The sequence below is a fragment of the Triturus cristatus genome, chromosome 6 (genome assembly GCF_964204655.1).
Source record: "Triturus cristatus chromosome 6, aTriCri1.1, whole genome shotgun sequence".
NCBI classification, from domain to species: Eukaryota; Metazoa; Chordata; class Amphibia; order Caudata; family Salamandridae; genus Triturus; species Triturus cristatus.
The window spans coordinates 1,723,692,129-1,723,705,076 of NC_140589.1; the positions used below are offsets into that span (position 1 = coordinate 1,723,692,129).

General features: G+C 40.0%; 1 protein-coding gene across 2 annotated transcripts in view; it reads right to left on the minus strand.

Annotated features, from left to right (window-relative positions):
- The window catches only part of RAB3GAP2 (RAB3 GTPase activating non-catalytic protein subunit 2), a 687,447-nt gene that overhangs the window by 135,288 nt on the left and 539,211 nt on the right, over positions 1-12,948 (minus strand). For both annotated transcript variants that reach the window (XM_085612952.1, XM_085612951.1), the window contains exon 30: positions 3,757-3,831. In XM_085612952.1, coding sequence (XP_085469078.1) covers positions 3,757-3,831 — 75 coding nt within the window. The remainder of the gene's footprint in view (positions 1-3,756; positions 3,832-12,948) is intronic.

Below are 12,948 nucleotides of genomic sequence, written 5' to 3' on the forward strand. Positions count from 1 at the left end.
CATAGGAATTAATCTTAAAATAATGCAATTAGTTAGACTGTTTGACATTTAAATTATACACACATTCACTGAAAAAACAAAGGTTACATTAACATTATAGTTGGTTGATTGTCAGTGACAACATTAACATTTTGAACTAAAAACACACAGAAATTCACCAGTTATAGTTAGCAGACTAACTTGCACCCCAGCCATGCACTGCTTATGACCCCACATACTACATCAATAATGACATGTTCTAGTATATCATTTTTGACATCACTAATGACATCTCAAATTACATCATTGATGACATCGCTGATAACATCATCCAATGAGTGTGTTAGTTTGTTTTATAATTTACATTGTGGGGGGTAGCTACCACATTACTTTTCTACTTATTTTTGTACAGCCTGTGTCCAGCTAATAGGTGTAAGTGCTAAAAAACGCATGTGCTTCTAATGCATTATAGGTGTGTATAGGTATTGAACATGTTATAAATCTTTGTATTTAAGAGTAAGTCTACGTGCAGATAACAATTGATGACCTGTGTCCAGGATGTTTCACTCAGGTATTCGGGTTCTGCAGAAAACATTTCCAACAGGGCAAAGATTGCACATAATAGATACTAAGCATTGTAACCAGCCTTGAGTTATTAGATAGAACCATCTCAGCGTGACAATTTCTACAGAACATAGAAGACTGTGTGCACCAGGTACTAACCTATGTACATATGGTTCTTTTGCTTCAGAAGATAGGCTAACTGTAAAGTTTTCACCACTGTATGAAGGCTGCAAGTAGTATAATCGTTACCCCCGCTAGTCCTCGGTTTTTGTGAGTGAATGGTGTCTTTTTAACAAGTGTTGCATAGAGCACACACTGTTCTTAGTAGATACTTTTTAATACTCTGTGGCATATTTCTCATGAGAGTTTCACTGTCTGCAAACAATGTGGTACACAGTAAACCCTCTCTAAAGAGTAAACCATGTTTACAGTATCCCCTTTTCTACTCATATCAACTTAATTTCTTAATGTTGGTTCGGTGACTGAGGTGCTGGATACAGACAAAAGCTGTCTCTAGTAGGGCATTCATTTTGGAACAGATGTTGAATATCTTGAGAAACTTTCTCTGAACAGTTGTATACAGATTGACCACCTTGCACAATGAGGCTTTCACATATATCTGTGGTTGATTGTTACTGTGAACTAGGATACCTGTGAAGTCTATGGTATAGGGTCAATGTTGTATTTAATCCATGATTGCTACAGCACCATGAGTTGTATCTGTGATGGCATGAATGATGTTTTATATTATTCTGAACTATTTCGTACTAACTTTCAGGCCTCTACTGCCATACTAGTTTAATGAGCAAAAGAAGCTTGGATGATGACATCAATGATGTCATTTGAGATGTCATCAGTGATGCCATAAATTATGTCATACAACATGTCATAACATAACATGTGTATTTGTAAAGCGCACGTTAACTCCCAGAGGGGCATCTTGGCGCTGAATAACAGATGTTTATTGTTACCCAACTCAATGGTATTCATTTTATCGACCTGAGAAAGGATGAAAGGCTGAGTGGACCTGTTGGGATTGGAACCTGTGACCATGAGGTTGAACACAGGCCCCTGCAGTGGATGCAATAATACACTGTGCCACCAGATCCGGCCTATTATATCATGAGTGACATAATATGTGAGGTCATAACCAGTGCATGGCAGGGGCGCAAGTAGTTAGAATGTTGTCACTGACATATTCACCTACTTTTTATCACACCTATCTGTAACGTTACTTTAAACCTAGTATTTTTCAGTGACTTTCAATTTTTTTAACAAAAAAAAAAAGATCTTTTTATTACACCGAACTAGAACGTTACTTCAACCTTTGGTTCTGTCTAGTGCGCACACTACAGTACAGCTGCAGAAAGGACCACAAGGCAATGTCACCAGTTACGTTGTGTAAAAATTTAATTTTGGAAATGTGATTGTTCCTCTAGTGTCTTCATATAGAAATCAGTGACAACATGAATTCTCATATATAGAAGACGACGAGACTACAGACAGAGTTGAATCGCCACCATACAAGGGAACTTCCTCTTGATTATACAAAGTAAGTTCTTCTTTGTTTGGTGGAGATGTCCCCATATTCCTCTGCATTATGAATGTGCCATCAAAATCGACGGGAAACAGGCTCCAGTCCCATTGGTAAGTTGAGCTGTCCATCAGCATGGAAAATGGCAGCAATACATTTTCAGATATTATGTGCACTTTTTATTTACATGAGCCCATTTTCTATGTTGACTGTTACGCATAACTAATTGCTATGTCAGCTTAACTCACTACCTGTGACCAAGGCTATAGCCGAAATGCGTCAGGAAAGCTTTACTTCCTTAATAAACTGAGATGAGTATTTCCGCAAGCATCCGAGTCATACTGCCAACATTAGGATTGTGTTCAGTGATTTCCAGGGCTTCCGGGGCCCAATTCAAACCATTGCAGCCGAGCCCCAAAATTCCAGTCTCCAAGTGTGTGTGTGTGTGTATATATATATTAATTTTAGCAATAACAAACAAAGTATAATTATTGATTATGTTTATTATCATTTACAATGTATTAATGCACAAAAATTAAATAAACAAAACTTTTCAACTTGTGTTTAAAAATATAAAAAGTATTTCAATCAATTACATAACTTTTAACAAAGTTTACTACAAATTATATGAAAATGTCCATGAGGGTGTTTTTTTAAAAATTGTTTATAAATTAATATTTCTTAATTAAATTAATATACTTGAATTGTACTATTTAATACACACAATTTGTAGAGTTATGTGCTGTATCATTTTACTTTATTACTTATTTCTTTTACAGCTAGATTATAAATTCAAATATTCAAACTTTATTAAATGTTCCTACCCCTACGGCAGAGATCTCCACCAACAGGTGATAAATTGCTTGTAGTCATTTTACACTTGGAGATCCTGTAGTAGGGGGCTCCAGCCTCTAATATGAGAGGGTGGAGACATGCAACACTATACCTAGGTGTAAATCACCACTTGGAAATGGTGAATAGCAAAATAACTGGGCATTTAAACCTAGTTGCGGGAGTGGCTTGCGTACTCGAGGATAAATATATACATGTATATTTACCTTTGTGAATCCCACCCCCTAGTGTGTCTGTGAGATTTTTAAAGCTACCAGTTGACTAAAATGAGTGTTTACAAACTATCCACTCATTTATATGATTTGATAAACAAGGGGTAATTCGGGTGTTAGTCTCATATGCCATGTACAAGAGCAAAGTAACTGCAGCAAAAACATGGTTACTCATACCTGTTGAAATATATTTCAATGAACAGAATATGTTTATCCTCCTCCTCAAAATAAATGTATGTTTTTTCAGACAAAAGAATTAAGGCTATTATGTATCAGTGTTTCCACAATGACACAGAACGGGATTAAAAAAACCTTTGACAGATCAGGCCCTAAATGCAATACCAGCTTTTTATGAATATGCTTAGAATGCTATAACGGAAAATGCTTTATGATCGGTTATGATTAGATGACAGTTTCATTATTTGATGTATTTTACTAATGATAAAATAAGTGAAAAATTTAGTGAAATATTACACATAGAAGCATAAAATGATCTTTCAGAACTATGTTGCAATACAGTTCCTGACTAGATGCATCATTAGGTTTGCACTGCTCAAATACCTTTTTAAAACGGTTCATTTTACATTTTCTCTTGGGAAATACTGGTTTGCTTACCTCCATTAAAGTTTGAAGAAGGTCTGAGCAAGAGCCAAGAAATGATGTCAACGCTATGTCACTCATCCCTACATCCTAAAAAAATAAACACAGGAACTATTTTTTCAGCATAGAAGTGTTTTAATTAAAACGTATCATATGAATTTAACATGCATTGTCCTCACATACTGTAATCGTTCTCCTCCATTAACAAGGTACAATTAGTGAAGCAGCTCTTAAGAAAGCATAGAAGACAGCAAACCAAACATGTAGCTGAAAAGGAAATAGGTTTCTTTTCCATTTCTGAATCCAGAACCATGATCCTCTACCTAATGGCCCTAACTGATGACTTCTCCACATTTTTAGTGTACAAAATAAACTGGGTGAAGTGGGAGGTCTTACCAAAGTTTAATTATACTACATGTGTAGCCATGGATAGAACTTTATATGCACCTTACTGCCCTGATAAACAAGGACTTAGAGGAAGGTTAGCTGATAATTTAGGTCCACTGGCTGCCAAAACCGATACTGGCTTTGCTAGGTAGTACCATCTCCACTTACCCTTAAGGGATGGCGTAAAGTTATTGAAGATGATGTAAAGCCACAAAATGATTATACATTCAATTTTGTGCTAGTTTGATTCCATGGAAGATAATTCAAGATAATGATTGAGTCATTCTTAGCTTTGTCTGGGCAGCTAATAGATTGCATCTCAACGATGTGAGCCTTCCTGGAGTGGATATTTCAGGCAGCCTACGAATGTCATATATGGATAACTATTACTAGGCTGAGCGACTATTGCAGCTAGTCTATCAGTTCTCCTTCTCCAATAAGGTCTGTGATAGAAAGGCAGTCCCTTCAGATCAGTAAAGGCATGACTGTCTTGTACTGTGGGAAAAATCCACTACTCAAGCTGAGGGACCCCATTCATGATGACATTATTGATATACAATCTACTACCCACTAAAAACAAAACGTTTACAGATTTGCTCATGTGGGGTCTCCACTTTGGAAAAATGAGGAGTTACAAATCAAAGGATAACCCTTCCACTGGCCTGAATGAGCTTCCAATGGCATGAACATGTTGGATGACTTGATTGGAGAGGGTATACTCAAGTCCTTTACTGGAGTATGCCCTGAATTTTAATTGAGACCCTGCCATTACTGCCAATACTTCCAACTGGTGCAATGTCTGAAGAGCTGCTAGGCACAGTGCATTGTAATTTATCTGTATTACTTGTATCATACAGGACATTAAGGGGCCAGAACAAAGGTTTACTATCACTGGCTTGTATTATCTACTGGTTTCTGGCCTATTCTTGAAACGTTTGTTCTGGAATTCTTAACTGCTTCATACAGCAGACCTATCCCTGATGCCTCTTGTTGACAATACAATCAGCCAGCTAGAGATTTGCTTCTGGTGCTATAATAACAGGTCAGAATGTAGAAATAGAGCTTCAGGTTCCAATAATCTTTGGTTTACACAGTCCAAATAATAAAAAAAATATATATATATTTCAAACCTTTTGAGTACTGAATTTGAATTTATTGATTATATGCTGTCTGCTTTCAAATTGTATATAATACAAAATGCTATTAAATAAAATATCAGATAAAGTATTTACAAACGAATATTGCATGCATAGCCTTCCTGGGTTCCGAAGTAGTAAATACTGGGGTCTTCATTAGTACAACAATGGAGGGTGACAGTCCCTTGCCCTGGGGGAGTGTGTGTGTAGAATATATCTCCCAACTTTTTATTTATTGTGGGGGATCATGCAGTCATCTATTTGGCTTCAGAAGTGAAAGGAAGTAGTAGCTACTGATGGAGCACTGAATGCATAATAAAAGAATGCGTTTACATTTGTATGCAAGAAGATATCATATACAATACAGGACCGTCTTCTTTGAGATTTATAGGGCACACCTTCATTACAATCTGGAGACCAACAAAGTATATAGGCCTCATTTAAAATCTTGCAAGTGACTGCTGGCCTGGCAGGTCAACTGAGGCTATGACCTCTGTTGGATGACCGGTCACCAAATTTATATATTCCCTTTTACCTGGCCAGGATATCTGTGCCTTTAGTGGACCCATGGGGATGGCTCTATTGAAGGCAATGATCTTTTACCGACTGGGTGCACTTATAGATGCTACCGCACGGCAGAGTATTTTGTTCTGCAAAAATAAACTCTCAAAGTTCCCAAGTGTGGAAGAAAATACTAATAGCCACAATACAAATGGGATTATATCCCTGCGCATGAGGGCCCTAGTGCAGTTTTCCTTCCTAGCATGAGACAACTGCTACAATGACCCTGGATGAACTGCTGGTATAAACCAAGCCACTCCCCCACCCCTACACACTGTGTGGAAACTCAAATTGATGGAATGGTGCATCTGCCATTCCACTAAACTCAAAACGACCCCTGTATTTTCCATGACGTTTTAGAACAATGAGGTGGTTGGATTTTCACTAATGCATAGACATAATGTGTGTTTATTCTTTTCTTGTAGACAACAGCTTCTGCCATTAAGGACAAGTTGATAATATCTATGAGTGATGTCCATTTAAACCGTGTTGCTTAGAATAGCTGGTTTGTTGGTGTAGTACTTTGTAGGTAGGGGAAAGGGGGTGGTCAAATAATGTTTATGTGTAACTGGTATCTATTTGAAATTGCTGCTGCCTGATATTTTTATAAACAGTTGATGTTTCATTCTGCAATAAAAATAACATCAATCACATACATAATGACTGGTAGCATATCCATAACGGCATCTTCCGACCGACACTTATACATTTTAATTTGCTTGTCTCCACATTTTAGAATATTCAGTGCTTTGCCTTAACTGCGGTCTTCTGGGTTCCAGTTTATCAGTGCCAATGTCCACACCTACTAGCAAAGTCCACGACTGGAAAAATGGGCACTATATCACATTCATGAAATCTTCATTCCTTATCTCTACTTTTTGGCATACCTATCATATCATTTAGGACAGAGGGGTCCTCCTCCTTAATGCAACTCATGTATCATTACCCTCCCTAGTGCTATCTTCCGCCTGTGGTGGGTGCTCTCCACCCCGTGTTCCCAGCTAATTTATCATGCATGACAATACCTCCAAACCCTCCTCTGTCCCATCATCTCTCAGAATTGCCCTCATACTTACCTCTTCAGCCAAAGCCCACACCAGCATATCTTTATTGTAGGAAATCTTAGAGGAATGGGGGTGACATCCAGTGCATTGCTATTCTACTTTTTGCCAGCACCAATCCCAAACTTGTAATCTGCATTGGGTTTGCTGATGTTTTTGTCTGTGCATAATTCCTAGAAGACAGTGTCTGGTGTGACATCAAAGCTGATCTTCACCACCTTCAGACTCTCCACTACGTCCTCTAGTAGTCCCCTAATCTCCTGCAACCTTTGGTCATGTGTGAGATTCACCTACATTTTGTATGCATATTGTTTCTCAGGGAATGCGCTATCTGTACTCCATGCTATCTGAATTTCTCGGTCTCTTATTGTCAACCTGTCTCAGGAAGCTCTACTGGGCTCCTACCAACCTGCCCAACCAGGGGACCCATTTTGTCTTTATTGATATGAAAGCCTGATATACCTCCCTAGTCATCAAGCTCCCTCAACAAAACTAGGATGGAATCCTGGGAATGCAATAAGTATAGTAATGCGTCATCTGCATGCATTGACATTGTGTGCACTCTTTCCCACCTTTATGCCCCAGTTATGCATTGTACCAAGAAGCTATGCTGCTACACGTTCCATCGCTAGGCAAAGAACAGTGGGGACAAAGGGCATCCCTTTCTGGTGCCTCTCTCGATATTCTACCTTTCTGATATCAGCCCAATCAATTTCACATGGGCCGTGAGTTCTATGTATAGCTGCCTGAACCTTTCCAGAAAGTTAGTCGAAACCCTATTGTCTCCAGGATCTCAGTCCCAGTCAAGCATGTCAATTGTTTTCTTCATGTCCAGTGCTACCAGTGTGCCTACCATCTCTTTTTTTTCTATTTCATGCATCACAATACTAATTTGCCTAGTGTTCATAAGAGTATTATAGACCAGGCTAAAACCCCACTGATTGTTATGGACCAAAGAGCTCCTCATGAGGTATAGTCTGTTCGCTAGGACTTGAACTTCAAAATATATAAAATAAAAAGATGTTAAACACAAAAGCCATAGCCCATACAAAGAGACAAATGTCTGTTGATGTTATTTGTCCATACATAATTAAAGGAATATGTTACTTACCCTGTAAGCATCTGTTCGTAGCTTGTATTGCTGTATATTCACATGCTCTGTATCCTCCTGCCGTATAGTGTTGAGTTTGGATGTTGCATTTGTTCGACAAAGTTTTTTCGAGTCATGCGGTACCATGTCACTCTTCTCACAATTGGCAATGCACATAGGCACCGACTTAATTGTTAGATTATTTTTCCCACAACGGGTGAGCAGACGTATGAAGTGGTAGAGTGAAACGTGGTAACTATGCATATTATATATAATGGTAAAAAATATGAATGTTACAACTATGTACAACCACCTGGTGACTCTTAGATCCGTTTGTGAGTTTGGGACCAAGACCTGCTAAAATTCTCTAAGCTGTCTAACTGCTATGCTATATTTTCATTAATACTAAGGCACCCAGGACATGTTAAAAGCCACAAAGGTGTGGGTGTACGAAGTTTCAATTACCCTGCGTCCGCTGGTCAACATGTTTCAGCTGATACTATAGCCACAAAGGTCATTCAGCATTCATCAGGACCGGTCTAGACTGGACTGCATTCCTTAGCTTCTGTATTTGGAGAAACAACTTGTAGTGTTTTCTAAACCTCTTTTGGCATCCATTCATTCATACCACTTTATCATCCTTATTATCAGATTCTGGGTACTGTTAAGGTGACTGGGAATTTCCCTGTGTTTTAGTTAAGACAGGAGTTCCTAACAAACCCCATTGACGGTTACGAGCAGGGAACCCTCGTGTCACACATACATCAGAAGTCATAGCTGGTGACGCACCTATACTGGTCCTGTAATTCCTTAATGAAGTGGATCCCTCCATAGCGGTGCATAGTTTACAGAATTGAGGGAATTCTCCTACCTAATTTTCCTCTATTCTCTCATATGTGAATATTGACGGGCAATAATATTCACACAGTGTTTAGTAAAAGTGTGTGGGACTGACCATATAGCTGCTTTACAGATGTCAGCCATGGGAATATTCCCCATGAAAGCCATGGTTGTCCCCTTCTTCCTAGTAAAGTGTGGCCCAGGTGGAGCACGAAGAACCCTTTTAGCTTTTAGGAAGCAGGTTTGGATAGATTTAACTATCCATTTAGATATACCAGCTTTTGATATTGGGTGTCCTTTGAGTGGTTTTGAAAAAGCGGTTAAGAGCTGTTGGGTTCTGCAAAAAGATTTAGTTCTATCAATGTGGTACATTAGAGTCCTTTTCGTAACTAGGGTATGAAAGGCCCTTTATGGTACTGAGTCTGGGTGAGGGACAAAGACTGATAGCTCAGTTGTTTAGCTGAAGTAAAAAGCGGAGATCACTTTAGGGAGAAATGTAGGGCCGGTTCAAAGTTAACACTGCCTGCATAAACCTAAATGAAGGGTTCTTGTAAGGTGAGAGCCCATAGGTCACTTACAAACCTGAGTACCTGAGTAAAAGCAATATATATATATATAAAGAAAGCCACTTTCCAGGAGAGGAACTTGCATGGGACAGGAATACAATGGCTCAAACGGAGTGTCCATGAGTTTTAGAGTACTTTGTTAAGTTTCCAAAGAGGGGCAGGTGGGAATCTCGGTGGAATTATCCCTTTGAAGTCTTTTGTGAAGGCCTTAATGATTGGAATTTCGAATAGAGATGAATGTTCCCTATTTTGCACATATACAGCAATAGCTGCAAGGTGTAGGCACATGGGAATGTACATTAACCCTGATATCGGTAGGTGGAGTAAACAACACACAATAACTTGAACTGCCGGTGTAAGGGGGTCGAGGTGCTTAGAAATGCAGTAGTAGAGTAACCTCTACTTGTGGCTCTGCAAACTTCCTTAAGAATGCCTATGCACTTTTGTAGGAGGCTTAAGTAACCACATGTAAAGACTTTAGGTGTCAAATTACTAGAATGAGTTGCCTGGGGTCAGATCCTGCCATGCTCCAACATGAGAAGGTCCAGCCTGATAGGGAGCCTCTCGTGTAGTAACAGATATTTCAAAGGGGGTTAAGAACAATGATTGTTTGGCCCAAGTAGGAGCCACCTAGATGAATGTGAGTGATGTTTGTAACAGCTTTCTCAACATGTATGAAATGAGTGGGAGAGAAGGAAAAGCGTAGGGAAATATCACTGACCAGATCATCCAGAGAGCATTGCCCATGGACTGGCAATCTGTGTATTTTCCCCCCCCAACGGTAGTTTATTAATAAAAAAACATTGAATAGTGGCACATATTCTTAATGATCTGGTCATATTTGTGTACGGAGCGTCTTTTAAACAGCGGAGTCAAGTACATTTATCCTGCTCTTCAAGTTACCATAATTTCCCTGCACAATCCTATACCGTTGGTAGGTTGAGAGATTTCCATTTTAACACAATCAACTGTTTTGCAGCCAAAAGCATGTTTGTTATGAGTCTCCAGTCTCCTTTCGCCATGTGCGTCAGGTATGGAGGTGGAATGGCAAGGATGATCACTGCTGGGTTTGCTCTTATTAGGTAACCTGTTCCTTCGCCCCACTCTTATATGACTGAGGATTTATTTCCAGAACTATGTTAATTTCAGACAGTGCGACATATATGCATAGTGTCTCCCTCTTGCCCACATCCCCTCGCAGTAGTGGCCCATGGCAAATCTATACATGCGCTTTAAACTGACAGGTGTTATGTGCCAGTGCATCATTATTTTGTACATCAACTCTCTATTTTGCAAGCTTTTGACTAACACCAGGATGGCTGACCATAGTTTATCTCCCTGTGTGGTTTCTATATCGTGCCCCATTGTGTGGGCCCATCTATTCTTGTATGACCATTCTGTGCTTAGTTCCACTTCTGATAGTAATGCATAAATGTTAGAGAGGGGTCCTCTGAGACTATCTGACGTGGTTAGGGATCTGGTGGCCTCTAGCTTATTTGGGGTTTAAAAGGCCCAGTTTTGTAAATTGAAGAAGTATATGTGGTCTGTCTCGTGCAGAGTATATTGAAGTTTACACTGGACAAAGTGTTTGATCTCCTCATTCTGGAAGAGGTCACACAACATTCGACACACAGAATCTGCCTATTCAGCAAATATGTTTTTCTCTATGCCCGATGTGAAGTCTAGACAATCAAACAACGATGTAAATGTGGATAGTAATATGATCAGTCTCTATCTCCTCATAAGGGAATTCCAAAATATTAATGGTCGGGTTGAGTATGGCCAAGTGATAGTAAACTGGTAGTCTAGCATGTTTAGGGAGCCAAAAGATTGCCCAGAGAGCCTAACCCAGCGCTGCTGCGTCCATATGCATCTATTGGTGCTCAGTCTCCAGGATCGCCCATCCGAACGACACCCTAATTTGAGATGCCTGGTAGTATTTCATAATGTCAAGGAGGCTCAGTTCGCCCGCCTGTCTGGAAGCCTGCAGCACTTTACATGACACTCTCGCCCTTTTTCCCACCAAGATAAAGTGGTCTATGGCCTGCTGCAGAAAGCATATATTGTATGCAGGGAAATTAACTGGGAGGGCCTGGAATAAGTAAAGCAGTCTAGGGAGCACATTTTGCTTAATCACTGCCACTCTGCCCAGCCAAGATATATAGAAGGTTCTCCATCTATGTAGGTCAGTTTTGATAGGCAGGAGTAGGCGTGGTAGTTGGCAGCATAGAGTGGTCTGTAATGTAAGGTAATATATACTTCCAGGTATTGTATTTTCTTGCCAGGGGCCCAACACAGAGTGGTGAGAGATGAGAGGGTTTGTTAAGTTGCATAGTCTAGCTCTATTCTGAGCATCTTAAATTTATCATTTTTGACTTTGAAGCCAGATATGCTGTGGTAGGTCACTAGGATTTGCAAGATTTTAGGGAAGAATTGGGTCAGTCACCGTCAAGAGTATGTCATCTGCAAATGAATTAATTTTGTGTTGCTCCCCTCCAAATGGTATTTCTACGATTTTTGTCTGCCCGCGAATGACCGCCAGTACAGGTTCCACTGCACGCACAAACAGCAGTGGGGAGAGTGGGCACCTGTAGCGTACAGTTACTACCCCTGATTTCTCACCGTTAACTAGTATTCGCACCATTGGGTGTTGGTAGCTAGCGGCTAGCCACGAGTGCATTTGTGGGCCCAGTCCTATTGTTTCGAGCGTTTTAGAGATGAACTCTGTCAAACACATTTTTGGTGTCCAGCCACAGGATTGGCATAGGGACCGTCATCCAGATGGCTTTTTCTATAAGGGGGAGCACCCGCCTAATATTGTCGTAAGACTGTCTTTGCGGGATGAAGCCCGACTGGTCGGTGTCTATGAGGTATGGTATATGAGGCATCAGTCTGTTTGCTAGTACTTTCGTGAAGATTATAGTATCACTGCTTAGCAGTGCTATCGGCCGGTAGGCTTCCCACTGGTCAGTAGACTTACCCGGTTTATGTATGAGTATAATATTTGCTTCAGTCATTATTGGGGTTACAGTGTGAGAATGTAAAGAGGAGTTAAAGAGTGTAGCTATTTGTGGGATTAGCTCTAACTTGAAGTGTTTATACAAGCAGTTTGTTAACTCAAAAGGGTCTTGTCAGGGTGTAGATCTTAAACAACTTGGAGACCTCTTCCACCGTGATAAGTTCCTCCAGTGTGTCTCTGTTAGCTTTGGATAGGATTGAAAGGCTGGTACCTGAAATAAAGGCATCTACATCTTTTGGGGATAACTTTTCCGCCTCATAGAGAGCAGTGTAATAGTTTTGTAAATCCCTTATCCTGTCTGAGGTCGCTGCCAGCCCAGTACCCCTCCTGTGTTAATGGCATGCATTTGCCTGTGAGCAATTTGAGTCCATAGTTGACGGGCAAGGAGCGTGTCTGTCTTATTGGCCTTTACTTAAAACTCTTAAAATTTTTGCCAGAGGAATAGTATTGCCTTTTCTGATATTTCAGAGGCTATAAGATCTATTTTCTCTTTCAGAGAAATGTCTCCCGCAGATCATTTAGGGAATTTGTTAGCCTCTGGCGTTCA